Source organism: Nansenia antarctica (genome assembly GCF_963989245.1).
Source record: "Nansenia antarctica genome assembly, chromosome: 4".
Taxonomy (NCBI): Eukaryota; Metazoa; Chordata; class Actinopteri; order Argentiniformes; family Microstomatidae; genus Nansenia; species Nansenia antarctica.
The window spans coordinates 15,487,652-15,515,651 of record NC_137689.1 but is presented as its reverse complement, the minus strand read 5'-3'; the positions used below and the strand labels follow the sequence as shown (position 1 = coordinate 15,515,651).

The following is a 28,000-nucleotide window of genomic DNA, read 5'->3' as shown; positions in this document are numbered from 1 at the left end:
GTTATAGGGTGCAATGTTGGCGAGCTAATGTGGCTAGCTAGCTAGCTAGTTAGGTCAACTTGGTGCTGCTTGGCTCCAACCCGCGTCTAACTGGCCCTCCTAACGGTCTAACAGTAACACAAGGTAAGTGTAGCTGACTTTTAACAGCCCTACTATTTTACATACATCACCTGTCATCTCATCCTATTTGTTTTGATCATGCATGTCCTCTTGAAGCTGTAGCAGAAGACTGCCTACATTCACCTGATGATGCTTGATAACTATTACCTTTATCTCCCCTGACGAGTCAATAATGAATGGTTGGATTAAGGATGATGAGTACATTAGTCAGGCAACATTATATTCACCGTTGATATGAATGGATTCTTCCCATCTCAGGATGTCGGACTCAGACAGTGATGAAGATCAAGACCGCCCATTCTCTCTCACTGGCTTCCTCTTCGGGAACATCAATGAAGATGGCCAGCTGGAGGGAGACAGTGTGCTTGACCCTGTAAGTGTGTACCGGTATATAGATACTTGGTTGCAATAGGTAACCAGAAGGGATTGTCAAAAGAGACTCTGAAAATGAAACGTTGATAACTTTTGAGCAAAAGGCTGCACACACGTAATTCAAGTTGCTCTGATTGTCATTTAGAGTTACATTATAGGAGCATTGTTTTGTTAATAGAGGTTGTCATGCATGTGACAACAAGACTGCAGGTGAGAACTACACACTCCCAAGATATAGGAAACCAATCAACTGTCAATCGAAACAGTTTTGCGGAAAATGACAGTGAATAGTCATGATTGACTGAGATTGTTTACAATGTATGTAGCCACATGTGGATGCACCTCAGTCTCGATCAGCCAACTCTATAGCAGTAGTGAACAAGGCGTTTTCCTTCTTATCCTAGGAGTCCAAGAAGCATCTGGCCGGCCTTGGCTCCCTGGGTCTGGGCTCGCTCATCACAGAGATCACAGCCAGCGAGGAGGATGATCCTGATGAAGACACAGACACTGGTGACGCAGATGGTAAGAGGACGGACATGGAATAGCTTTGCATCTGTCTAAGTGGTGGTGGAAAGGAGTGAACGTTTCATGGTTTTTATATTCTGCAGGCTGGGTGAAGAGCACAGAGGATGCAATTGATTACTCTGACATCAATGAAGTGGCTGAAGATGAGACCAGGAAGTACCGGCAGGCCATGGGCAGCCTGCAGCCCACTAGGAGGACAGGTGATTCAATAAGATGCAACTACTCACAACTACTGTACACGCAGCCAAAGAGTCATTGATTTAATTTAAAGTGGACAATCTCCCCCTTTTTCTGTCACAGATGATGAGGATGACTATGATGCTGACTGTGAGGATATTGATGCCAAACTGATGCCTCCTCCACCTCCACCGACTCTCCCGATACCTGGCAAAAAAGAGGACTCCTCTCCCCAGGCTGCAAGTGGTAAGATGGGTAACGAGAGGACACGGGGTGGGGGGTTACTTTTGTTGTTTAATTTATCAACATTGTTTTGTCAAGGTAACCCAAGCTGCATTATTCATGATACAAGTTTAAAAAACATAAACACAGGGCGCTTAGGTGGCGTAGCGGGTTAAGCGCTGACCATGTAACCGCAGGGTCCCCGGTTCGATTCCGGCTGGGGACATATCCTGCATGTCATCCCTCCTCCCTCTCTCACCCATCCTTCCTGTCTAAATCTTCACTGTAACTGTCAATAAAAAATAATAAAAAATAAACATAAACACATATACATATATTAATGTCAAGAAGATGTGTTACAATGTGCTAGTTAGATGGGCTCTAACCCCCAGGGTGTGTTGTTGTGCGTCTCTCCACAGTTGGGGATGAAGGAGACGGGATCATCTTGCCCTCCATCATTGCCCCCTCCTCCCTGGCAGACAAGGTGGACTTCAGCAGCTCCTCAGACTCTGAGTCAGAGACAGATAGGCCCAGCCAGGGCTCTGGGGCCGGGGGCCTGCCAGACGACATCCTCACCCTCCCTCTGGCTGGCATTATGCAGAAGGATGCTGCCAAAGCCCTCCCTGGTGTCACAGAGCTCTTCCCAGAGTTTAGGCCTGGAAGGGTGAGGTGCCCTTGTAATTACCGTTCTGTACACTCCTATTTATACACACTCAAAAGGGCGATTTGATTGAATCCATTTTTCGGAGGTGATGATGTATTTTTAGGATGTATTGATTGATATCATCTCTTGAAAACGTCTTCAGGTGCTGCGATTCTTGAGACTGTTTGGCCCTGGGAAGAACATGCCGTCAGTTTGGCGAAGTGCCCGGAGGAAGAGGAAGAGGAAACATAGAGACCCCCTGCCTGGAACCCCACCTCCAGAGGGCGCCGAGCCCATGGATCAGGGCCTAGAGAAGAAGTCAGGCTGGGATTATGAGTATGCCGCACCTCCTCTCCCAGAGCAGTGTCTCTCTGATGACGAGGTCAGTATGAGGAGCAAATTCTTAGGCATTCCTAGCTTTTAAAATCCATATTTTTAGAGAGATGTCTCAGTAGAGCTCAGTCTGGGTCGGTCCCTCCTCTCTCTTCCCTCCAGATCACCATGATGGCACCAGTGGAGTCAAAGTTCTCCCAGGCCTCCGGTGATGGAGACAAGGTGGCTGAGTCTAGGCCCAAAGTGGCGGAGTGGCGCTACGGTCCGGCTCAGCTGTGGTACGACATGCTAGGGGTCCCTGAGGACGGAGGCGGCTTTCACTATGGCTTCAAGATGAAGGAAGAGGAGAGTGATGATCCTGAGAAGCAGGAGCAACCAGAGCCAGCACCGGAGCCTCCCAAAGAGGTTTGGAAACCCTTGACATAACATTTAACATTCAATGTGCAATGCCAGATTTCATGGGAGGTTTTTATTTTTGAGGGGGTTTGAATGAATTATCCCATTACTACACCTACTTCTAAGGCTTGATTGGGGGAGACCCAAAAGATTGACCATGTTTTCTGTCGCTGTGCTTCTGTTTCTGTGACTAGGAGGGGAGTGATGAGGAGAAGGCCCTTGAGAATGAGCTCTTCCTGATGGTCACACAGCTTCAATGGGAGGATGACATCATCTGGAATGGGGAAGATGTGAAACACAAAGGCACTAAGACCCAGCGAGCCAGTCTGGCTGGTTGGCTGCCGTCGAGCATGACTCGCAATGCCAATGCCTACAATGCACAGCAGGGTGAGGTGACCCACCCACTTCAGCCCAATACACACAGACTGACTGTAAATGCCTATCATGTTGAAATCCAATTGTCAAAACATAAATCCTAATTTTCCATGGGGCCCGATGCAACAGATGGACTAGTACAACAGTGGGTTGTGTGTTTCGGGGTCATCCTGGAACTTCTTCAAATAATTTCTCTGTCACTGTACTCACCAGGTCTGAGTAGAAGTAACTCCCAGCTGGTGCCCCCCACTCCCCCACCCATGCCCAAACCCCCCTCGCTCAGCTCTGGGTCCAAGCGGGACAAACACAACCATGACCATCAAGGTACAATGAGGCTGTTATTCTTCGTGTCTGTTGTCGAGCAGCCAAAATTGTTAGATTTGTATGTGGTAATGATGAACCGTGTCGTGCTGTAATATCTGTGGCCGTTATATTGTCTACAAGAGTCTATTTCTATATCTATTCCCTACTGCAGCCTCCCATGAAGACGACAGCCCCTGGTTCTCCATCTTCCCTATTGACAACGAGGAGCTGGTGTACGGACGCTGGGAGGACAACATCATCTGGGATGACCAGTCCATGGAGCGCATGCTCTCACCTCCAGTCCTTACCCTGGACCCCAACGATGAGAACATCATTTTAGGTACGGCTCTAAATTCAGAGAAACAATTGGCGCTTCTCCACTACCATCCCGTACCGTACCGGAACCCGTGCTCCCGCTCTGTTTTGCTTTCTCCACTGCCAACTGTCTGGCTCGTACCGGGCCGTAGTACCCGTACTGATTTTAGCTACTGCTCCTGAGTCGGAGCAAAAGGTACTATCCGTGACGCTGCAGACCGTTGATTGGTCAATGGAAATCGTCACTATAACGTCATCCCAGGTTCATATCGAGTTCACCGCTAACCGCCATTTTTTAATACCATAACAGGCTTGTACAACAGTACCTAGCGAATTACTTGTTAAATCTAGTTAAATTACTTGTTAACCCATTAAGGCCTAAAACGAGAATTAGAATAACCCCCTAAAACCTGACGTTTTTCTGGAAATTCAACAAAAGTGTCAAATCCTACTAAAAAATAATATTTCTCAGCCTCTGTAGCAGATAGAAACGAAATTCAAAAAATATTTAAAAGCTTACACCAGTGGCTTTCATGGGACTTTTAGTTTATTATTTATTAAGGAGTCCAAACCTTCATTAAAAATAATTTAAGCACTATTTTCAATACAAATAAATTAAAAATAAAGTGTGGCAGTGCAGGCACAGAGGGCAGGACAGAGGGCAGTCCCCTCACATAATCCATGTCAGCTGCCTGGTTGTCCTGGAGGTGTAGATACCTGAAAATCCAGATATAGATTCATGTAAGTTACCTTGGATGAAAGCAATATAACACATACACCATTGGAAGAAATATAAATAGTTCTCATTAGCCTACTATAATAATAATAATAATAATAATAATAATAAATGTTATTTATATTGCACTTTTCAGGGTACTCAAAGACACTTAAAGTAATAGGAGACATAAACATAGTCATTTCTTATTATACTATCATCACAATCAATTAGTATTATTATTGTTATTACCTCCAGAGACAAATCTGTCCCGGGACATGTGCTTTGGGAAATTGGTCTTGAAGAGATCTTTCTTCTGTTACCAGTAGTCTCTCCGAACAGACAGTATAAGAAGCCCCATACTGATGCACAGGCCAATAAAAGTCTTCATCTCTGTCAGACTAATGTCAGCCCACTTTGCTCTGGATGGAGTGGTTCTGGTCTGGGCACTATAAAGGTTTGTCTCGGTGACGAGACGCGCCAGAGTTCCTCTGTAAAATTATTTTCAAATACCTGCATCGGTGTTGCGTCTGCAGGTATATTGATTTTCACCCCCGGGGTGCGGTTGAAACGCCTCCTAGGATTACGGTGCTAGTTGTCCGTCTTCCATTCCGTTTCAAAGCCTTCTAAATCATCCGTATCAGTTATAACATTGTCATAATAATAATAATAATAATACTAATAACTTTTATTTGTGTAGCACTTTTCCTGCAAACGTTGCAGCTCATCATCAATATCGCTCCGTTCAGAACTAACTTCAGAAACTTCTCTGCTGTTGCCAAGATATCGTGAAAAAAATCAATAAAAATCAGCACGTCTGTAGATACTCCCACGTGTATATGTTGATGCATTTCATTGGCCAAGAGACCAGAAGAATGTGGAAAAAATACAAATACTAAAAAATTACGTATCCGCTTTCCCGGCTTGAAAGGTAGAACAGCGCAACAGCGCCCCCGGTTTAAATGGGTTAAATCTCAACATGGAAAACGAAAGTTCAGGAGTTGGACAGTCAGCGAGGTCCAGGCCCTCATCTCCATTTGGTCGGAAGAACAAATTCATCTAGACCTGGATTCATCTAGACCTGGATTCCAGCATACAAAATGAGAAAGTGTTCCAAGCGATCTCTCGCCATTTGCTGGAGATTGGGGTTCATAGGACACCCAGGCAGGTGTCGGGATAAAGTGAAAAAACTGAAGCGTGAATATATACGTCACCACCATGGCGTGCTCTGATGACGCTTTACTCCTCCTACTTTTCCGACTCACTCCAGGTCTGTTGTAGTGTTGTTCCGATACCGATACTAGTATCGGCATGGCCACCGATACGCACAAAAATGCTGGTATCGGTATCGGCGAGTACTTTACAAAAACGTATATTATTATTTTTATTTTATTTTTTTACTTAAGTTTTACAAAAACTTTACGAGTTTTACAAAGGTTTTGAGCAGTGCCAGACTAAGTGTTAGCAATAATTTTACATCGAGGTTAGTATGCGGCTCAAAAAACATGTTTTTTTCTTTTGTTTTTTCAAACGCCGTGGTATCGGATCGGTACTCGGTATCGGCAAGTACTGCACGGTCAGGTATCGGTATCGGGATCGGGATCAAAAAATGGTATCGGAACAACACTAGTCTGTTGTGTATAATGGAGAAGCATTTCAGAAAATACGGTTACGGCTAAGATACAAATGCGTGCCGTCCTGTACCGTCCCGGTCTGGTCAATGGAGAAGCGCCAAATGGTATTTCTGGTCATTTGCAAAGAGTTTTTGAGTCAGTTAGCAGACGCTCTGATCCAAATTGATGGTCCTGCTCTGCCACACACTAAACACTGAACGTGGCTTCTTGCAGAAATCCCAGATGAGAAGGAGGAGCGGACGTCCCACTCCCCATCCAAGGAGAACAAGAAGGAGTCCGCTCTGAAGAAGAGTCGCATACTGCTGGGGAAGACTGGCGTGATAAAGGATGAGCCGCAACAGGTACTGGGCTGAGACAGGCTTAGGGGACATACCTCGATCTGGGGCTGGCCAGGGACTAAGCTTGGGGCGCGGAGTGGGGGGGGGGGCGGGATTCAACAGTAGGCACTGTGTCTATTGAGTCTGGCAGCTTACCCACTCAACACATTTTCTGCTTCCTCCACATACAGAATATGTCCCAGCCTGAAGTGAAAGATCCATGGAACCTGTCCAATGATGAGTTCTACTACCCCAAACAGCAGGGCCTGAGGGGCACCTTTGGTGGCAACATCATTCAGGTGAGCAGTAGATTCCCTCCGGTGGGCCCCAGGTGCATAGCCAGACACTGTCAGCTGTGAAAGGGTATCATTTCAATGATTGCATGTACTTACAGAGCCGTGTGTACGTCCTTTAAGTCCCCCATCTACTCTTTTTCCAGCACTCAATTCCTGCTGTGGAGCTGAGGCAGCCTTTCTTCCCCACACACATGGGCCCTATGAAGCTGCGACAATTCCACCGGCCCTCTCTGAAGAAGTACTCGTTTGGGACATTGTCCCAGCCGGGGCCTCACGCTTCCCAGCCTCTACTCAAACAAATCAAGAAGAAGGCCAAGGTGAGAGACCTCACAGCCCTAGCCCACGGATGAACCTCAGCCCTTGCTTCCTAACACGTCAGGAATTACAATGCTCGTCAGTACACAAATGTATTGTATGTGCTTGTCTGTTGATATCCCTATCAGTGTGTTTTTCTATGGTGTGAGGAGTGTTAAACGGCCATCTCCGTGTCCTCAGATGCGGGAGCAGGAGCGCCAGGCCTCCGGTGGGGGTGACATGTTCTTCATGCGGACATCCCAGGACCTGACAGGCAAAGATGGAGACCTGATCCTGGCAGAGTACAGCGAGGAATACCCCCCTCTCATCATGCAAGTCGGCATGGCAACCAAGATCAAGAACTACTACAAGAGAGTGAGTCCAACAGCAGTTTCTCACCAGTCACTTCCTTGTTTTGACGTAGATGAGCTGGTCTAAGGGGATGTTTTCTCCTTGTGTTTGTGCTTTGTCAACGTGGCTTTTCTTGCTTCAGAAACCTGGAAAGGACCCTGGAGCTCCAGACTGTAAATACGGAGAGACTGTGTACTGCCACACCTCACCATTCCTGGGCTCTCTGCACCCCGGACAGCTGCTGCAGGTCAGTCCCAAACTCAGGCAATGGACTATAGTGATCTATTAGCTAACCTTTGTCATGAGATGTCAATGGGTGTTTTGTTTCTGTGCTTTAGGCTTTCGAGAACAATCTTTTCCGCGCCCCCATCTACTTGCACAAGATGCCAGAGACAGATTTCCTAGTCCTGCGTACGAGACAGGGCTACTTCGTCAGAGAGCTCGTGGACATCTTTGTGGTTGGCCAGCAGTGTCCCCTGTATGAGGTCCCTGGACCTAACTCTAAACGGGCCAACACACATATCAGAGATTTCCTGCAGGTGTGTTTGTGATACACTGCCACACACATATTGTCTGCAAATGAACCAACTCAGTTACATAATAATAATACATGTACAATTCTATACATATATATTTATATATGTCTTATATATGTCTCCTGTCTCTTCCTCTGCAGGTTTTTATCTACCGGCTGTTCTGGAAGAGTAAAGATCGACCTCGGAGAATACGCATGGAGGACATAAAGAAGGCCTTCCCCTCTCATTCAGAAAGCAGCATTCGCAAACGCCTCAAACTCTGCGCTGACTTCAAGCGTACAGGTAGAGTTATCCCGGGGATGGACAATGTTTCTGTATCTATCTATTGTAGCCTCATGTTTATTGTTTGTCCTAAAGGATGAATAAGCAATGCAAGAATTACAACATGTCTCAGTAATCTGTCTTACTCCCATGTCCTAGGAGAGTCTTTAGGTCTAAGAGGGATAAGGAAGCAGTATTGTTTAGCTGTGTGAGCTCAGAGATCGTGTGCCTTACTTTGACAGAAAGGCGTCAGGAAAGAGCGAGGTCAGCATATTATCGACTTTACTTTGGAGGTAAAAGAAAGTCTGAGAGAAGCATCAAAAAAGTACCAGAGATGTGCTGGGTCCATGCCGATATCTGCACCTGCAACACCTGAATGTTTAAGTCAACAGGAGGTTTCACTTGATTTAAATTGATGATGATGAATTTCACAGCATTAAAACATTAGCAGTATCCAACGTAAGACTCAGTTACATACACTAATATATGGGAGGAGTAATGACCATTGACCATAAATGTATGGCTCCTCACTGGCGTTAGTAGCTAATGCTAGTGTAATAAATGTGGAGCTGACTTGCCCCCCTCAATTGTCCCAGGGATGGACTCTAACTGGTGGGTTCTGAAGCCTGACTTCAGACTGCCCACTGAGGAGGAGATCAGGGCCATGGCGTCCCCAGAGCAGTGCTGTGCCTACTACAGCATGCTGGTGGCAGAGCAGAGACTGAAGGTAAGACTGTCTGAGATACTAACTCCACATGGAGACTGTGTCCGTGTCTGAGATACTAACTCCACATGGAGACTGTGTCCGTGTCTGAGATACTAACTCCACATGGAGACTGTGTACGTGTCTGAGATACTAACTCCACATGGAGACTGTGTACATGTCTGAGATACTAACTCCACATGGAGACTGTGTACGTGTCTGAGATACTAACTCCACATGGAGACTGTGTCCGTGTCTGAGATACTAACTCCACATGGAGACTGTGTACGTGTCTGAGATACTAACTCCACATGGAGACTGTGTACATGTCTGAGATACTAACTCCACATGGAGACTGTGTACATGTCTGAGATACTAACTCCACATGGAGACTGTGTACGTGTCTGAGATACTAACTCCACATGGAGACTGTGTACATGTCTGAGATACTAACTCCACATGGAGACTGTGTACGTGTCTGAGATACTAGCTCCACATGGAGACTGTGTACGTGGGCGTGCCACTGGAGACTTTACTACTGTAACTCGTCTCTCTCTTCCAGGATGCCGGATACGGGGAGAAGTCCTTCTTTGCCCCAGAGGAGGAGAACGAGGAAGACTTCCAGATGAAGATTGATGATGAGGTTCAGCTCAGTTTCCCCTCCTGAATCAAACCAATCAAGGTCCGTCAATGCAGGGAATAATGGACAACGTGTGATCTCACTATTCTTTCTTTTCTCATCCCATCCAGGTTCGAACAGCCCCCTGGAACACAACACGGGCCTTCATCGCTGCCATGAAGGGGAAATGTCTGCTGGAGGTCACGGGGGTGGCTGACCCCACAGGCTGTGGAGAGGGCTTCTCCTACGTCAAAGTGCCAAACAAGCCCACTCAACAGAAGGTCAGTTGCTGCTGCCGCCTTCTCCTACGGTTTCTCACCCTCAGTCAACTGACACCTCAGCCTATGACAACAGTGCTGGCAAATCTGATCCCCCCCCCCCCCCAAGAGTGATTTTCTTTACATTCCTTCAGATGCTGTGTGATTATTCCTGTGTAAGAATCTAACCGTGTGTGGTGGATATTTTCAGGACGACAGGGAGCCGCAGCCAGCTAAGAAGACTGTGACAGGGACGGACGCTGACCTAAGGAGACTGTCCCTCAAGAACGCCAAACAACTTCTGCGCAAATTTGGTGTTCCAGAAGAAGAGGTAATCATGTAGTAATAACACACATCGCAGTGTTCCCCCGACCACTGCCTTGGGGGGGCGGGCCGCCCTCCCAACGGAACCCCCCGCCCCCCCAAGAAAGAGGAATTATTACGGACGTAGACACCAAACATCTGACAAGCAGGCTAAAATATCTGAGTTTTTTAAACGCACCCAACCAGAATCTGGCGAGTGGCAAGCCCATAGGCTCGTTGGGAACGTTAGTCCGCCGTAGTCTCGCATAGCCAGACCTATCTCCACACTTCGCGCTGTGCCAGCGCTGGAGAATAATACAAGATTTTGCGCAAGTGTGCACGCGAGACGCGAGAGTTTTTGCCGGCTGTGATGTCTGCAGATTGAAAGTAAGCAAGTTGAAACGTTAGCAAATATAATTGCTGAGTGTTCTGACAGAGAAAGTTGGTTAAAATTGGTCGTTATTATCGTGACTAGAAAGTGTCTGACTATAGTTCCATAGTGTAAATAGTACGGGTGTAACGCATGTGTACCGCGGATCAATTGCAAAATGTAACCAAGTAATAATATTACTTAATATTAGTTAATATCCCTTGTAAATCACAATGTAGAGTTGCCATGAAAAGATAGACGCGACAGTTGCGTGCTTTGTTTTACTCTAAAGCGCAATGATAGGTTGATAATGAAAGAAAAAAATCCAGATCAAGGCTGCGTTCGTAAATTCGCTCTGGAATCTAATCAGCATTCATGGAACGCCTCTTGTCCAATCAAATTACTTGGTCCCTTTATGACGTTGGACCCAGTGTGCTCTCCGTCGCTCTCAGACCAAATTTACGAACGCAGCCCAAGTGTTTCATGGCGAGTAGAGTAGTGCTGCTAATGTTGGCGACAGAGAAGAACTCGAAATGCCTCCCTCGTAATTTAAATCCCATGTATGGGAGCACTTTGTCTTTTCTGTCAATTATAACAATGACGGACAAAGTGTGGTCGATAAAAAAGTTGCGGTGTTTAAGCGTTGTGCAACGAGAAAGTCGTACGAGCATGGCCACACATTTGCCGTGACATCACCCTGGTGTGTTGACGGGAGGCACGAAAAAGGCAGCTTGACAACTTCTGATAATGTAGCCAATGTTTTCATACCATGTTTAAAGTAAGGTTTCACTTTATTATTTAGTTAAAAGTGGCATAAAACATGTTTATTTGTCTGCTTTAAAGAGCCCAGTGATTCACTGCTGCAACCAGGTGCTCCTCCCTCTCTCCTACTGAATGTGTGTTTCTGTTTAATATGTAGCCTAATGTTTGAGTGTAGAATATGTTATGTATGTATATATATATATATATATATATATACACACATATATATATATACCAGTTTTGACATCTTGAATGTTGTTGGGTTTCACACAGTAAAAGTGGTGTTTTTACAGAATTCGAGGAAAAAGCTTTTTATTTTTATTTTTATGTTTTGTGTTGATCCGAAAAATGATCCGATCCGTGACTCAAAAACCGTGACACGATCCGATCCATGAGTTAGGTGATCCGTTACACCCCTATTAAATAGTGTCAAAGAACTAGCAAGCTAGCTAGCTCAGAGGTGATGAGATGAGCTAGTCTCCTTGCACACTTGCCAGCTAAAGAGCTAACTGCTAAAGAGCTAGCTAAGAGGCACTTTATTATTTTACTTAAAGTAGATATACTATCTTTCTTATTCTGCTAGAGTTGGGCTTCATGGTAATACCATAATGGCATATTTACAGTACATGGACAGTTGATTGAAGCATTGGAAATGTCAGTTTTTTATAGTTGTACATACGATTTTTTTTCAGGTGAGAGAGTAAAGTCAAAATGACATTATCTGACTGGATTGCCCACAGCAGATTATAAATACTCTGGCTGTTTTGTTTACCTTTTGGTTGACAGCAAAAGAGAGAGAGGAGGATAGGGAGGGAGAGAAGGAGAGAGAGCAGGATGGTGTCGGCACACCAGAGAGAGAGCAAGAACCAGGTGAGAAAGTGGACAGGTAGTCAAGACCACATAAGTAAGTAGCCTTGAGAACCGATGGTTCGCCTCACGCCTTCCGTAGCGTGAGGCGGCTTAATGTACAAGTACACCCCTGGACATGACGCTGGTATGAGGCAGGGTCTTACCCCCTGGGGGGGGTCCATGCCACGGTCCATGCCACCCCCCCAAGGCAGCAAACCTAGGGGAAACACTGCATCGTCACATGATCATCGTCTTTGAGGTTTCCTCACCCCCTCCACCACCACCACCACTGTTGTGAATGCTGAACAGTGGCTTGAGCCTGTATTTGTGCTTGTGTGTCTCAGATTAAGAAACTGTCCCGTTGGGAGGTCATTGACGTGGTGAGGACCATGTCCACAGAGCAGGCGCGCTCAGGTGAGGGGCCCATGAGCAAGTTTGCCCGCGGGTCCCGCTTCTCTGTAGCTGAACACCAGGAGCGCTACAAGGAGGAGTGCCAGAGAATCTTTGACCTGCAGAACAAGTGAGGCCTGCCGGAAATGACTATGTCAAGCCCCAAATCAATCCACAGGAGGCTACTGGAGTTGTATATTAGGCCATACGTGATCCCCTACTGTCTGCTTCCAGGGTGTTGGAGTCGGGTGAGGTCCTCTCCACGGACACAGACAGCAGCTCTGCGGAGGACAGTGACTTTGAGGAGATGGGGAAGAACATAGAGAACATGCTACAGAACAAGAAGACCAGCTCCCAGCTATCCCGCGAGAGAGAGGAGCAGGAGAGGAAGGAGCTACAGAGGATGTTGATGGGCGAGGAGAGTGACCGCGACCACAAGGGACGCAAGGCCCGCAAGGGATTCTGTGAGTGTGTGTTTGTGTGTGTTTGTGTGTGTGTGTGTGTGTGTGTGTGTTTGCATTTACATTTGCGTGTCTATGAGTCTGAGACCACATTCATACTTCAGTTTCAAGCTGTGTGTCTGTGCCTCTGTGTGTGTCTGTGACTGTCTGTCTGTCTGACCTTTACCTCTCTCTCTGGTTGTCCTGCAGCCAGTGCTTTGTCTACCGGCTCCCATAAGGATGATGATGCGTCCTCAGTCACCAGTCTGAACTCCTCTGCTACCGGACGACGCCTCAAAATCTACCGCACCTTCCGGGACGAGGATGGCAAGGAGTATGTGCGCTGTGAGACTGTACGCAAGGCCTCTGTCATCGATGCTTACACCAGGATCAGAACCACCAAGGACGACGACTTCATGTGAGTGTGTTTGTGTGTCTATGTCTGTCTGCGTATCCGTCCGTACACCTGTCGGTGTATCCGTCCTTGCATCCTGGCTGGCACTGAGACTCTTTGTCTCTGGTGTCTGCAGAAAGAAGTTTGCGCTCTTTGATGAGCAGCACAGAGAGGAGATGAGGAAGGAGCGTCGGCGTATTCAGGAGCAGCTGAGGAGACTCAAACGCAACCAAGAGAAGGACAAGTTCAAAGGCCCTCCGGAGAAAAAGGCCAAGAAGGTCAAGGAGAGGCCTGACCTCAAGGTAAAAGTAAGCTTGCCAACTTCAATGCCCAAACTTTTTTTTTCCTCCTTTTCTGTCTTCCAATAGCCTACTACTGACCTGTATCTCCTAACTAGGTCACCTGATAAACGTAGAAATAAACCTAAACCTCTCTCATTGGGTTCAACTCTTCACTCTGAAACATTTACGGCATGCTTTGAGCGTTTGTTCTGTTTCTAAAAGGCTCTCTCTCTTCCTCTCTTTCCCTAGCTGAAGTGCGGAGCTTGTGGAGCCATCGGCCACATGCGCACCAACAAGTTTTGCCCGCTGTACTACCAGACCAATGCCCCACCCTCCAACCCGGTGGCTATGACTGAGGAGCAGGAGGAGGAGCTGGAGAAGACAGTCATCCACAATGACAATGAGGAGCTCATCAAGGTGGAGGGCACCAAGATTGTCCTGGGCAAACAGCTCATTGAAAGGTACCTTATTAATATTGACAATATTTTTGATGATGGAGAGGTAAGGGAATTGTTCAAAACTCATTTCATGTTACTACCAGTGTTTCCTCTATATGCATTTATTGGTGGCGGGCCGCCACGAATGAATTTCCTCCGCCACAAATTGATTCAGTCCACTAAAAAAAATAAAAATCCACCTCTGAACATTTTTGCTGATTAAAATATATCTGATAAGCGCTATAATGGATGTTGACTATAAGTGCACCTAAATCCACGCCCATCTCTCTCTAACCGCTGATCCAAAATCAGATTAATGACATTAAACATTCAGTTGACGACGTGACACAAGAGCTACTCCTGATTGGTCTAAATGTGAACCGGCATGAGAACCGTGCAGACTCAACCATCCCTGCTGAAAAACTGTCGCAAGTTGGAAACACTGGGAAACTTTCGCCAAGTTGGACATACTTTTCCTGTTGTGTTTGAGACGGAGCCAAGACTGCTCGTTTGGAAGGACATTGGATCCGTGAGTAACGTAAACCTTCAGAGCTGATGGATGGAAACCGGTATCACAAGTGTTAAACGTTGGTTATTGCGTATTGGCTAAGACCATAACGATCGGACTACACACTGAACGGAGGAATCATACGCTGTCAGACAGGGTTCATGTTATCAAGGAAGCTACGTTTATTGTGGGAATGGTCACATATATAGGATCAGCTGGCTCAATCATTCATGTCACACAGCTGGTGTCAATCAACCAATTATGCCCCACTCACACTGGGATAGGGATGACTGGAGAGCACACACTCATGTCAACACCCCCACTTGCTCTCACCTGACCAAGATGGAGAGAAAAATAAACAAATCAATAACAATCAGTAGCCTACAATTTCCATAACACTCTTTGGGGCTGTCATTCCATCAATCAAACAAACAAAAGCTGGCACTGATATTGTTCCTCTCCTGTGAAACAAGAATATACATCATCATCATCATTTACAAACAGTCTTCAGTTTTTCACTGGTATTCTCTTATAACACTTTGAAAAAATAAAGCAAGAAAACCAAAACAAAAATTGACCGCTTGGTCCTTACTCACACTGATGTGGTTTCTCTCCCAAACATAACCTTTGTGAACCTAACCAATTTGTCCTTAGTTACTGGTTTGGTAAACACATCAGCCACCATTTGATCTGTGGGACAATATTGCAAACAGATCTGTCCATTCTGTACTGTAGACCTGATGAAATGGTACTTTATATCTATGTGTTTGCATCTTTGTCTGCGGACTGGGTTCTTAGCTAATGCAATCGTTCCCTGATTGTCCTCATGGACAATGGGTGGTGCATACTTGCATGCATCCATATGTGTCAACAGTTGAGTCAGGTGTAAACACTCTTGGGTGGTTGCAGCTAATGCCATGTACTCCGCCTCACATGTGGACAACGCCACCGTTGGTTGCTTTTTGGTCTTCCATGAGACCAATGGACCATTCTCATGTAGACTAACACAGTAACCTGTTGTGCTACGACGGTCTGTGACATCTGCTGCCCAGTCAGCATCACTGAAAGCCTGTAATCTCAAATCAGAGTTACACCTTTTGTAACACAACACTTTATCACTGGTGCCCTTTAAGAACCTCAATACATGTTTGGCAGTGGCCCAATGCTCCTCGGTTGGTTTGGTAAAATACTGGGACAGTTTACTCACTATGAAACAAAGATCTGGCCTAGTACACATAGTCAGGTAGATGAGGCTACCGACGACCTCTCTGTACCGAGTGACATCACTCATTAATCCTGCCCCTTCAGTGTAATTGAGTGTCTGCTCACAAGGCGTCGATCGGGGTTTACAGTTCTGCATGTCAAACCTCTCTAGCATGTTCTTTACACACTGCTTATGTGACATTGTTACACATCCATCACACTGTTCAAAATCGATTCCCAGGAAATGTGTCAATTTGCCCATATCTTTCATCTGAAATTTCTTTGAGAGCATCTCTTTTACAACATTCAGTGCATTCTCGTTACTGGCAGCAATAACCAAATCATCGACCCATATAATCATGATCACTTTCTCATGTTCCGTTTCTTTAGTATATACACAATGATCTGCAGGGTTTTGCACAAACTCATTCACCATTAGATAGTCGTGTAATAAATGGTTCCAATTTCGGCCAGACTGTTTTAGACCATACAGTGACTTCTCTAGTTTACACACCACTGTCTCTGTGCCAGATGTCTGCTCATAACCCTCTGGCTGTTCCATGTATATCTCACAATCTATCGGTGCATGAAGATAGGCAGTTTTGACATCCATTTGATGTAAAATCAAATTCTCCTGTGCTGCTTTTTGCATCAACACTCGAACACTGGTTAAATCGGCTGTGGGAGAAAAGGTCTCTTCATAGTCAACACCCCTTCTCTGACTGTAGCCTTTTGCAACATAGCGTGCTTTGTATTTTTCTGAACCATCTGCATTTTTCTTGATTGTATACACCCATCTACCCCCCACTGCAACTTTGCCCTGGGGTAAGTTAGTCAAAGTAAACGTACCATTCTCTCTCAATGATTGCATTTCGTCGTCCATAGCACTGACCCATTCTCTAGACTTGGGTGACTTCACTGCATCACTGTAGGTCAAAGGTACGTTACACAACATTTTGTAGCAGTAATCAATGTTTACCTGTGCCTGGTCCTGACTTCCTACTTCATAGACACGGTCCCCAAAATAATCAGGTCTCTTCCTCTCCCTGGGAGGATAGCGTGGAGACTCCTGTTTCTCCCTAGTCTGCACCTGTTCGGGCCTGGTCACAGGAATATGCTCTTCAGCTGTCTTTGGACTCGCGTCCCTTTGCTTAGTCGTGCTGGCCCTTTGTGGCACATCACAGTCCTCATCATCTATTGATATCTCAGTCTGTGTCTGCTGCTCACCCATCGTCTTTGGCATAAATCTGACCAGTCTGTGCTTCCTCACCTTTCCACTGTCAGGATAGAAAACCAGGTAAGCTGGGCTTTTCTTGTCATGCCCTACAAAGAAGCCCTTCTCACTCCTTGGGTCTAGCTTTTTCTTATCCTGTTTGTAGGCATAACACACCGTTCCAAACTTCTGCATCCTAGACATATTGGGACGTCTCCCTGTCAGCATCATGTAAGGTGTCTGTTTTGTGCGATTGTTAAAACACCTATTTCTCACTACAGATGCAGTCTGTACTGCATAAGGCCATAACACCTTGGGTAGCTTGCTCTCTAATAACATGCATCGAGCCATGTCAAAGAGAGTCCTAAACTGGCGTTCTGCAGTGCCATTCTGATGTGGCGAATATGGAGATGATGTCTCATGTCTGATACCATTTCTTCTCAGTAGCCCTTGGTACTCTTTCCCTGTAAATTCAGTACCATTATCTGACCTGATACGTCTGATCCTACCATACGGGGCGTTGTCAGCTATGAACTGCTCTGTCGCCTGTACAGTATCACTCTTGTGCTTAAGAAAGTAGAAAAACACAGTACTAGTATAGTCATCTGTGAACGAAAGTGCAAATCTATGTCCATCTATGGACACTGGGTCAATTGGACCCGCTAGGTCTGTGTGCACCAACTCTAGAGCATTTTTGGCCCTTCTATCAGGCTTCCTGTTGAAGCTCTGTACAAACTTTCCCCGAGTGCACACTTCACAGTTCAGGTTAGACTTATCAATTTTTCCCTTAATTGACATACCATCAACAACATTCTGGAGTTTCAGAACATCCTCAAAATTACAATGTCCTAGAATTTCATGCCATGTCTTTAGATCAAAACAGCTCTTACTTTGATCACATTGGTCATCCACTGTGGGCAAATAATATAGTCTATTATGCTCATGGATGTGAAATGCAGTACCGTCTCTGTGCTGTAGGATGTCTTCTCCTGTTCTGAAGATCACAGTTGCCCCAGTGTCTGTGGCTGCTCTCACAGAGAAGATGTCCTGGGGGAATGAGGGGATGTACAGCGCCCCTCGCAGCGTTGTAGTCAGTCGCCTCCCTCGGCTGTCCATCAAGCACACCTCCGCATCTCCTCTGCGCTCTGCGACCCCTTTGCTCCTCGTGCCGTCCGCCAGCTCCACGCAGTGCGTCTCGGCCTGGAAACCGTCATCGAACACCTTGAACCTGGCCAGGTCGGTGATAATATGCGCAGTCGCACCGGTGTCCACCATCAGGCCCCTCGTAACACTGCGTCCTGGCTTGTCCTTAGCCAGAAACGCGTAAGTGTTGTCATGACCACTCACTTGCTCGGACACCCCTCGCGCGTCGTCCTGGTCCGGTCTCCTTCTGCAGGCGGCTCCTTGATGTGTGGAGCTCCTACAGTGGTTACACCACACCTTGCGTCGACAGGTCCTTTTGATATGTCCCTTTTGGCCACATTTGTAGCACACAATGTCTGTTCGCTGTGCGCTCTGGCTACATGCGCTTTGGGCGTTCTGGGCACCCCGGTCAGACAGGGCTTGGGCTCGCATAACATTGTCCTCCGACGCCGTTACGCGCATTTTCTCCGTGTCCTCAAAACTCCTGAGCTTAGTTTTAAACACAGAAAAAGGCATGGTCTCGTCACTCTGTGTGACATGTATCGCAAAGGGTTTAAATGACTCGGGCAGTCCTTTCAATACCATAGCCACAAGTAGGCTATCACTCAAAGTCTCATCTGCATTCCTCAGTGCAGTTATTGCCCTTTCTGCACGAATGATATAGTCGGTCACTGTTTCACTGTTCGACTTTTGCAGTGTGGTCAACTCTGTATAGAGACTTATAACCCTTGGCTTCCCTGAACCCGCATAATAATTGCGCAATATCTCTAGGGCTTTCCGTCCGTCATCTGGTGCGTCTCGCATTATGAGCGACAAACTTTTGTCATCTAGAAACTGAATGAGCTCTGCGTAAATCTCTGCATTTTTCTCCTCATCTTCTCTCAACTCCTGAGCCGAAGCTGTTAAGGGAAGGTCTGTTCTGAGAGTGTCTTTCAGTTTCTGTAGCCGGAGATGGCCCATGAACTTTGTTTCCCACAGTTCGTACCTTTCCTCATCTCCGTCAAACGCTAGTCGAGACCAACGCGAACTTCTTTCCGATTGTCTCGCCATGGTAGCACTCTGGGCCCATAACCTGTTAAACGTTGGTTATTGCGTATTGGCTAAGACCATAACGATCGGACTACACACTGAACGGAGGAATCATACGCTGTCAGACAGGGTTCATGTTATCAAGGAAGCTACGTTTATTGTGGGAATGGTCACATATATAGGATCAGCTGGCTCAATCATTCATGTCACACAGCTGGTGTCAATCAACCAATTATGCCCCACTCACACTGGGATAGGGATGACTGGAGAGCACACTCATGTCAACAACAAGTTTATATTCTGTATATTTTTTATTTTTTTTTGCCATCCTCCCTCTAGTTTTGGTTGAAATTAGGTCGTTGTTTTGAGCGCGCGTGCGCGTTTCATGCGCATGCGTGTTTCATGCGCGTGCACGCGAAAAAAATCGCGGACAGGGCTCTCCGCCACTAATGTAAAAATTCCTGGAGGAAACACTGACTACAATAACATGACTTGTGTCTCTTTGCTGTATTTTCCCACCAAAATGTTGAGTTGTTTGATTCAGCTTCAATCCACACCCAGCTGTTGCATGGCAAGCTGACCCTCTTTAGATGGGTTCCTTACTAACTGCTGTGTAATGTTGCTCTGAGTGAGATGCTGCCCTCTCTGTGTAGTGTTGTGTAACTGACCATTTGTCTCTTCACAGTGCTGATGAGGTGCGTCGGAAGTCCCTGGTGCTGAAGTTCCCCAAACAGCAGCTGCCACCCAAGAAGAAGAGACGTGTGGGGACGGCCATTCACTGTGACTATCTCAATGTGAGTCAGTGCTTACCTGTCATGTACTTTAGGAGCGTGTTCTCCTCCCATGAGAACCATGCAACAATTTAGATATAGATTCAACTTTATTGTCATCGCAGAGTACCGGTACCAGACAACGAAACAGTTTAGTCTCTAACCAGAAGTGCAAATAGTGCTATAAAACATGATAGAGATAGGTACAGTATGGAAAGTACGCTAGTTATCGGTATATACAGTTATGAGCTATGTACAGTTACGGTAGCTATGTACAGTATGGTATGTACAGATGTATACATAGTGGCTATATCAAAGGAGGTATGTGCAATGTGCAAAAATATGGTTTGTGCAAAGGTAGTATTTGTAAACAGCAGCAGTGCAAAGGGTAATTGAGTGTTCACAATTTGAAAGTTCCTTCAGGTCGTTGATCGATTGTTCTGTCCTCATCCTGTCATTTCAGAGGCCAAACAAGTCCATCCACCGCCGACGCACCGACCCCATGGTGACCTTGTCCTCTGTCCTGGAGAGTATCATCAACGACCTGCGGGATCACCCCAATGTAAGATCCAACACACACACACACACACACACACACACACACACACACACATCCCTTTACACACTGCTCATAGACTCATACAAACTGCCTAGACTCCCATGACCACAAATCTGACTCCAATTGTTGTCTTTGCCCCTGTCACACAGACCTATCCATTCCACACACCAGTCAATGCCAAGGTGGTGAAGGACTATTATAAGATCATCCTGCGTCCGATGGACCTGCAGACGCTACGGGAGAACGTGCGCAAGCGTGTGTATCCGTCGCAGGCTGAGTTCCGCGAGGCTGTGGAACTCATAGTCAAGAACAGTGCCACATACAACGGTAAAACTTACGAACCGACCATAAAGCTTGGATAAAAGACTATGATGATGACGACATGTCGTCCTCTAGCTGTTGTACATATTAGAATGATAGGCTCCCATGTGATCTGTTTACGTGTTTCTGTGTTCAGGTGCGAAGCATCCAATCACCCAGGTGGCTCAGTCTATGCTGGACCTTTGTGATGATAAATTGAAAGAGGTAAGTGGGAACATGTACACTACATTGTGATGGATGGATCCATGTATCTGTGGATACTGTCTCTCTCTCGGTCTCCCCCTCTGACCCCATGTCGTCTGTCTCCTCCCTGCCTGCAGAAGCAGGACAGGCTGGTGAGGCTTGAGAAAGCCATTAACCCCTTGCTGGATGACGACGACCAGGTGGCCTTCTCCTTTATCCTGGACAACATTGTGACTCAGAAGATGATGGCGGTGCCTGACGTGAGTGGAGGCCCCACAGAGCCTCAGGGGGTTTGGACCGGACTGCTCTTGTATAGCGTCTTGTTCCAAAGCGCTTTACAACGGCCTCTCATTCACCCATTCACACACACACATTCACCAGGGTATCCGCGGTGTCTTGAAAAGTATTAAAAGTTGATAAATCAATTTTGGGAAAATCAAGACCCTTAATAAGTATTAAAAAGTCTTATCACGATTTTATGAGGTCTTGAATTTTGTTGGTATTTTTCTGAATTAGACTCTGTCCAAAGAGTTCTAAAAACTTTTAGTAAAAGTTTGTGAATTTATTAGTTTTATTAAAAAACAAAGATGAACCGGAAATTCTGTTGTATGATAGTGGTCTAGTCTATTGCAAACTAAAACTGTTAAGTTAAAGGTGTCACTGATGTAAACGGTTACAGCTCGAAGTGGCGGTGAGGTCTGGAAAAATATTGACAAGGTCTTTAAAAAGTCTTAGAAAGGTATTGAAATGAACCTCAAGATTCCTGTATATACCCTGATTCACACACCAATGGCGGCAAGCTACCATGCAAGGCACCGGCCCACTCATTGGGAGCAATTTGGGGTTCAGTGTCTATTTGGGGTTCAGTTTCTACTCGCTCTCTGGCCCGTCATCAGTCACTGGATGTGTATATCTCTGTCATGTGGTAGTTTTTTTTCAAATGTGTATTAGAACCCTGAATATGGTGCCAATGCTTGATAAGGACTCAGTGGGGTGATAATGCCACTTTACATAACTCGTACATCTCCCCTATCCAGTCTTGGCCGTTCCACCATCCCGTCAACAAGAAGTTTGTTCCAGATTATTACAAGGTGATAGTCTGCCCCATGGACCTGGAAAACGTCCGCAAGGTGAGTGGGGAGATGGGGGGACAAAAACAATCACACCCACAGATCTAGCTGTTGACACAATATATATATAACGTAGCAGGAAGAGGTGGGAGTATAAAACAGAATCATGTGAATCTCTCTGGGTCCATCAGAACATCTCCAAACACAAGTACCAGAACCGGGACGTGTTCCTGTCTGATGTAAGCCTGATCCACACCAACAGTGTCAACTACAATGGTGAGTACAACCACATACTAACACTCTGCCTTGACTCAGACACAGTTTTCGGACAGTTTTTCATCTTTGGGAGGAACATATAGATGATAATGGCAGACATTGGTCTTATATTGTGACAACTGGTCCTCTCTGGTGATTCTGTTATGATCATGTCATAAGGAAGTGTAATGGATTGTGATACTGTGTGCGTCCAATAGGTGCAGAGAGCCCTTACACCAATACTGCCCTGGAAATTGTCAACGTTTGCAAGCAGACTTTGTCAGAGGTGTGTGGGTGTGTCAGGAAAATAATGCCAGCATCTTGTTCTTTGCCATGTGGTTTGATGAATCATGTTTATGACTGAATGATGTTGTCTTCCTCGTGGCTTGTCCAGTATGATGAGCACCTGACCCAGCTGGAGAAGGACATCTCTACCGCTAAAGAGGCCGCCCTGGACGCTGCCGACCTGGAGTGCCTGGACCCCATGACCCCTGGACACTACACCCCCCAGGTATGACCCCATGACCCCTGGACACTACACACCCCAGGTATGACCCCATGACCCCTGGACACTACACACCCCAGGTATGACCCCATGACCCCTGGACACTACACACCCCAGGTAGGAATGTGCCTGTACCCAAGTATGGACTCAATTGAGATATTTGTCCTCAATACATTCCTAAACCTGTCCTACACCCTGGAAATAAGGCTTTAGAACCCCACACTGCAGACCCCCAGCCCTCCCCTGTCAGTGTCTACTCACCCCTCACCTGCCTTGTGTGCACCAGAGTTGGAAAAAAAAATCCTCTTCTCTTTTAAATAGCGTAGCGTCGCACACACTGTAACCTCTCTCTGTTCTCTACTTTCTTCAGCACTGTTATCTCTGGACTGTAGCTGTTTCTGTAGCTATAGTTTCTCTCTGCTGTAGTCTACTTCTCTTTCTCTCTTCTGCTCTGTGTTTATCTCCTCTCCTCCCTGTGTGTTGTGCGTGCGTGCGTGTGTGGTGTGTGCGTGTGTGTCGTGCGTGTGTGTTGTGCGTGCGTGCGTGTGTCGTGTGTGTTGTGCGTGTGTGTGTGTGTGTGTGTGTGTGCGTGTGCGCGTGCGTGCGTGCGGTGATGGTGGCGGCCAGCCTACTGATGTGTTTGACAGCGGGGCCTCAGTGAGCCTCAGCCTGCATAGAGAGGCCAGCCTCTTCTCTGTCTCTGAGGGATCTCTAGTGGCTGCTCCAGAGAAGAGGGGGGGGCAGGTACGGAGAGACATCACCTACTGTTGCAACAGGCGTCTCATCCAAGGGCCACCTCTCCTTCAACCCTCATTCCCTCCACCCTCCCTGTCCCACCCATTCGCCGCCCTTGTTGCCCCAGTGTGTGCAGCCTGACTGCTGCATGCTCATGCCATTGTGCCATTGCTAACTCAAGGTCATTCCAGAATCCCTCCGTGCTCCTAGGACAAAGACGCCTCCTCTCCATAACTCTTCCATTTGGCTGCCTGTCTTTCTTGTGTTACTTTTCGTTCCACATACTGTAACTGCCTGTCATACTGTGTTTTACCTGTAGATGGTGCATTTTCCACCCCCCCCCCCCCCTCCCGACTCCTTTCAGGGTTATAACTTGTCTTTTGTACTGCCCCTGTCTCCCAGGGTCGCCATGGAAGAAGGCTGGGAGAGGAAGAGTCCGATGTGGACATTGAAGGCTTTGAGGAGGATGATGACGGCAAGCCGAAGACACCAGCTCCTGTAAGCCTCGCTGAGACAAAGAAAGCAGTGGCATTCAGAAAGAAAGATCCTGCGATGATGGGGGTTTGCTCAACACCCTTTATCTTTTGTGTACACGTTCTCTAGGCGGAGGATGGGGAGGGAGACCTGGATGATGAGGAGGATGAAGAGGACATGCTGCTGCCTCCACGTAGACGGCTACACGGACCCGAGGATGAAGACGACTATGAGGATGAAGGTTCCAGTCGGCCACCACAGGCCAGCGTGCTGTACCAGGACCTGCTCATGTCAGATGGAGAGGATGACGCCAGTGAAGAGGAGGGAGACAATCCCTTCTCCTGTGAGTGGCGTGTGTGTGTGTGTGTGTGTGTGTGTGTGTGTCTGTCTCTCTCTGTGTGTGTGTCTGTGTGTGTGTGTGAGAGAGAATTTCTAACGGTCTCTCCTGTCCCATCCCAGCAATCCATCTGTCGGAGAGCGGCAGTGACTCAGACAGAGAGTTGGAAGTGCGTGCCCCCCCCCCGCCCAGGGCTCACCAGGAGACTGCCCGCATGGGCCTGGAGCAGGAAGAGAGCATGATGTCATACGAGGGGGAAGGGCCTGACCACACCCACCTAGATGACAGCAACGTCAGGTACAACATGGCGCCACCAACCCGCATGTCAGACACACACGACACGTCACATGTACTGTGTTACTAGACCATACGCTCACTAAGAGTAGCAGATTCACATGTTCCAGGGATACTAAGGGTATTAGGTCTGAATAACGCATAATAAATGGACTGCACTTATATAGCGCCTTATTCCAAAGCGCTTTACAATGGCCTCTCATTCACCCATTCACACACATTCACACACCAATGGCGGCAGGCTACCATGCAAGGCGCTGGCCCGCTCATTGGGAGCAATTTGGGGGTCAGTGTCTTGCCCAAGGAAACCTCAACATGTGGACAGGAGGAGCCGGGGATCGAACCACCGACCTTGCGATCGTTTGACGCCGGCTCTACTGCCTGAGCTACAGCCGCCCCATAACAAGCCTCACCCGACTCGTTTCTCTTTCTCTCTTTCTCTCTGTCTGTCCCAGTTATGGCAGCTATGAGGAGACCGAGGGTCCAATTCAGACCCAGCCCACCAGCATGGGCAATGGAGAGGGCTACGGCATGAGTGAGGAGGAGGAGGATGAGGAAGAAGAAGAAGAGGGTGGTGGTGCTCAGAGGAGGGGTCCCAGTGTGCTGTCCCAGGTCCAGCTGAGTGAGGATGAGGAGGACAGTGAGGAGTTCAAGTCCATTGGGGGAGATAGTGACATGGATTCTGACAACTAAAGGATTCTTCCTGCTCTGACACAAACACTCAAGAGGAAATGCTCTTGCAACCATAAACCCCCGTAAAGGATAACAATCTCATAAAATGCACTCACAGGCTAAATGACACATTGCCTAGACTTTGCTCGTGATAAAAAAAACATGTTTGCTACTCAATACCATGTATTGCTGTCCCCATGAAAACCTCTATTTTGTACAGAATATGCATTTAAACCTAAGTAAGATTGCTTATCTGTAATGTCCGGATCACCAAGGAGTTTGTTTTTAATCAATGTTTTCTACGTGTTAGGCTCTTTTCAATGTACACAACACATGTGTATACGGTATATATATTTTTACAATGGTGGACATTGAAATTGAATAGGGGTTTTGTTACATCGCTGTGCAGAATATTGGAGACATTAGATTTGTTTTCAAGTTTGAACTGCAGTTTACTACAAATGAAGACTGTTCTTTTATAATGCCAGGTCTCATATTGTTCTTGTGTATGATTCAGACCAGGAACCTTGTGTTTGTTGAATAGAGTATTCACAGAAGGAATCCCTGCTGACTATTATAATGCCACCTTGATGCTCAGCCATTAGGATGTGTCCAGCCCTGGGTTATTAGGATTATCCACAGTAATCCTAATACTGCCTAAGCCTCAGTGCTCACCTTGGCATTCTGTCTAAAATATTGTAAATAAATGCTGCATATGCTGATGTTAAAGCCTGCATCATTTCTTTGTTTGTTTTCTTCTTGATCTCAATTTCCTTTGTTAGCAATGTCCCAGTCACAACAGAAGTTGTCAGAAATGGCTAATGTTTTTTAGTTTTATAGATATTCCCTCCTTGAAAAATGTGAAAGTAAGAAGGTGCTGTATAATGCCAATGTAGTTACACATTATCAGGATTTAGGAAGTAGATTATTTCATTACAAAATAGTGAAGGATCTATAATGAAGGATTAGACAGTGGATCAGAGTACAAGCTTGTTTTTATTGACAAGACAGGTGCCTGGGAGAAAGTTGTGTACCAGCCATTTAACATAATCTACGTCAGATTTAGTGTTGCACTGGTATTCCCTATTCATTAGTAGATAATCGTTATTAGCGTATCATATTATCTACCTGCCCTCTGCCCCATGATTCTTGTGTAATTCCACAGGTCATAGTCCATAGTCATATTGCAATGTTGTGTGTTATTGCTATGGTGCTTCAGCCCTACTGAGGCGTCTTCCCCTGCCACACCTCCACACTATCCTATATTCAACTCAGCATTCAACTCCTACTTGGGTTGGAAACATGGACTCTGATCCACAATAAACTGATGACTGTTGTTGGGAGCCCCATAGATACCTACCTTCCCCAAGTGTTTTATTATTTTAGAAACAGCCATGTAGAGATACCACAGATACCATGAGCCTGGAATAGAAATGCATACAATAAGGAATTTCTTTAAAAAAAAAAAAAATCTACAGGACACTTTCAAAGTGAAAGAAAAAATAAATATGAAAAAAAGAGAGGACTGTTTGCAAAAGTCTACATACCTCTTGCTGTGGCTTAGTCAATAAGTTGTGCTTCACCCTCTCACCCATTCAACTTTGTAGATTGTTGTAAGTCACCGGGGCCTCAGGGTAGCATTCCTGAACAGTTTTCTCCATTCATTCAATTTGTAGTAACAATCTGATCAACAGAGTGTGTAATTGATTAATATAAAATAGAATCAGATTCCCACTCCAAGGGACCCTGCAAATCACTGTACATTCCCAAAAACATTTGAACTGGGAAAGACATGTTGAAGACACTTTTTTCTTTGAGATAATTCTAGGAGAGCCACAGTAGGGGGTGTAGATTTTAGCAAAGGTCTTTAGGTCGTCTCTGTTTTTCTTTTTAAATTATTATTATTATTATTGACAATATGTAAAACATTTATTTCACTTTGAAAGTCTCTTGTAGGCTATGTTGATAAGTGGGGAAAACATCCTAATTTACCGTAATGTATTTCGATTCCAGGCTCTGAGCAACAAATTGTGAACATTTTGAAAGGGGGACTTTTAGACTTAAGGCATTGTACAGATATAGCTCTGAGCATGACGGCATCAAGAGGCAATAAATGGTTGAGCAGTTCTCTCTGCTCTCTCTTTACACCTAGTGATCATAGTGCAGTGACTGTGTGAAGATGAAGCTGTGCATTCTTCTATGTTTAACGCTGCTACTCCCGGCCACTGTGGTTGGACAAACTACAGTAGATCCTGGTGAGTTGCATCTTGCTACTTGTTTAAAATGTTATTTCTTTCTAATGAGAAGTTTTGTAGCATCCTAGACCACAAGCCCTATGCCTTTCTATTATTGAGATTGAATAGGAAATGAAGATGACTTTATTGGTCCATTGACTAAGGTGTGTTCTGTAAAATAAGTATGGAGGAATAGGTTGTCCTAAGCTCAGTGTACACTGTTCTCTCGGAGATGAGTAACCACATACAATTATGATGCTTTTGAAGATGGCCCTCTATATATACAAATATGTCCTCAGTCTCTCATGTTTCATTTACGTCTTTGTCTTTGTTTACAGCGCTTTGTCTAGGAATAGATGATTTTGTTCCGTGTCTAAGTACTGCAATGTATCAGTGTAAGGAAAACAGCAAGTGCCATTGTTTGAATGGCCAACCTTTTTGTAGGTATGTTATAGAATGTCTCACATTTCTCACAGCTTTCTCTGTAGTATTTGTTATCCTGGAC

General features: G+C 46.0%; 1 protein-coding gene across 1 annotated transcript; it reads left to right on the top strand.

Moving 5' to 3' along the window:
- The first annotated feature begins 5 nt into the window (after window positions 1-5).
- On the top strand, window positions 6-25,966 carry taf1 (TAF1 RNA polymerase II, TATA box binding protein (TBP)-associated factor). Its single transcript, XM_080528238.1, has 40 exons — window positions 6-123; window positions 379-493; window positions 897-1,014; window positions 1,101-1,217; window positions 1,318-1,440; window positions 1,836-2,080; window positions 2,223-2,441; window positions 2,555-2,797; window positions 2,983-3,175; window positions 3,377-3,487; window positions 3,639-3,806; window positions 6,344-6,471; window positions 6,639-6,746; window positions 6,887-7,060; window positions 7,239-7,412; window positions 7,531-7,635; window positions 7,727-7,927; window positions 8,065-8,206; window positions 8,782-8,912; window positions 9,451-9,531; window positions 9,639-9,788; window positions 9,976-10,095; window positions 12,393-12,568; window positions 12,673-12,902; window positions 13,089-13,296; window positions 13,409-13,580; window positions 13,803-14,014; window positions 19,772-19,880; window positions 20,320-20,418; window positions 20,565-20,742; window positions 20,873-20,940; window positions 21,057-21,179; window positions 21,957-22,049; window positions 22,181-22,265; window positions 22,463-22,530; window positions 22,639-22,755; window positions 23,887-23,982; window positions 24,088-24,301; window positions 24,418-24,592; window positions 25,045-25,966. The coding sequence occupies exons 2-40, from the start codon at window positions 380-382 to the stop codon at window positions 25,280-25,282; spliced, it is 5,826 nt and encodes a 1,941-aa protein (XP_080384364.1). The 5' UTR covers window positions 6-123; window position 379; the 3' UTR covers window positions 25,283-25,966.
- Window positions 25,967-28,000: the final 2,034 nt, after the last annotated feature.

What these genes read in the sequence shown, in the direction of transcription:
- taf1 (XM_080528238.1), top strand. Translation starts at nt 380, where the DNA reads ATGTCGGACTCAGACAGTGATGAAGATCAAGACCGCCCATTCTCTCTC. An exon ending in CTCTCCCCAGGCTGCAAGTG is followed by an intron (nt 1,441 to 1,835) that starts GTAAGATGGGTA and finishes GTCTCTCCACAG; the next exon opens with TTGGGGATGAAGGAGACGGG. An exon ending in GGCCTGACCTCAAGGTAAAA is followed by an intron (nt 13,581 to 13,802) that starts GTAAGCTTGCCA and finishes CTCTTTCCCTAG; the next exon opens with CTGAAGTGCGGAGCTTGTGG.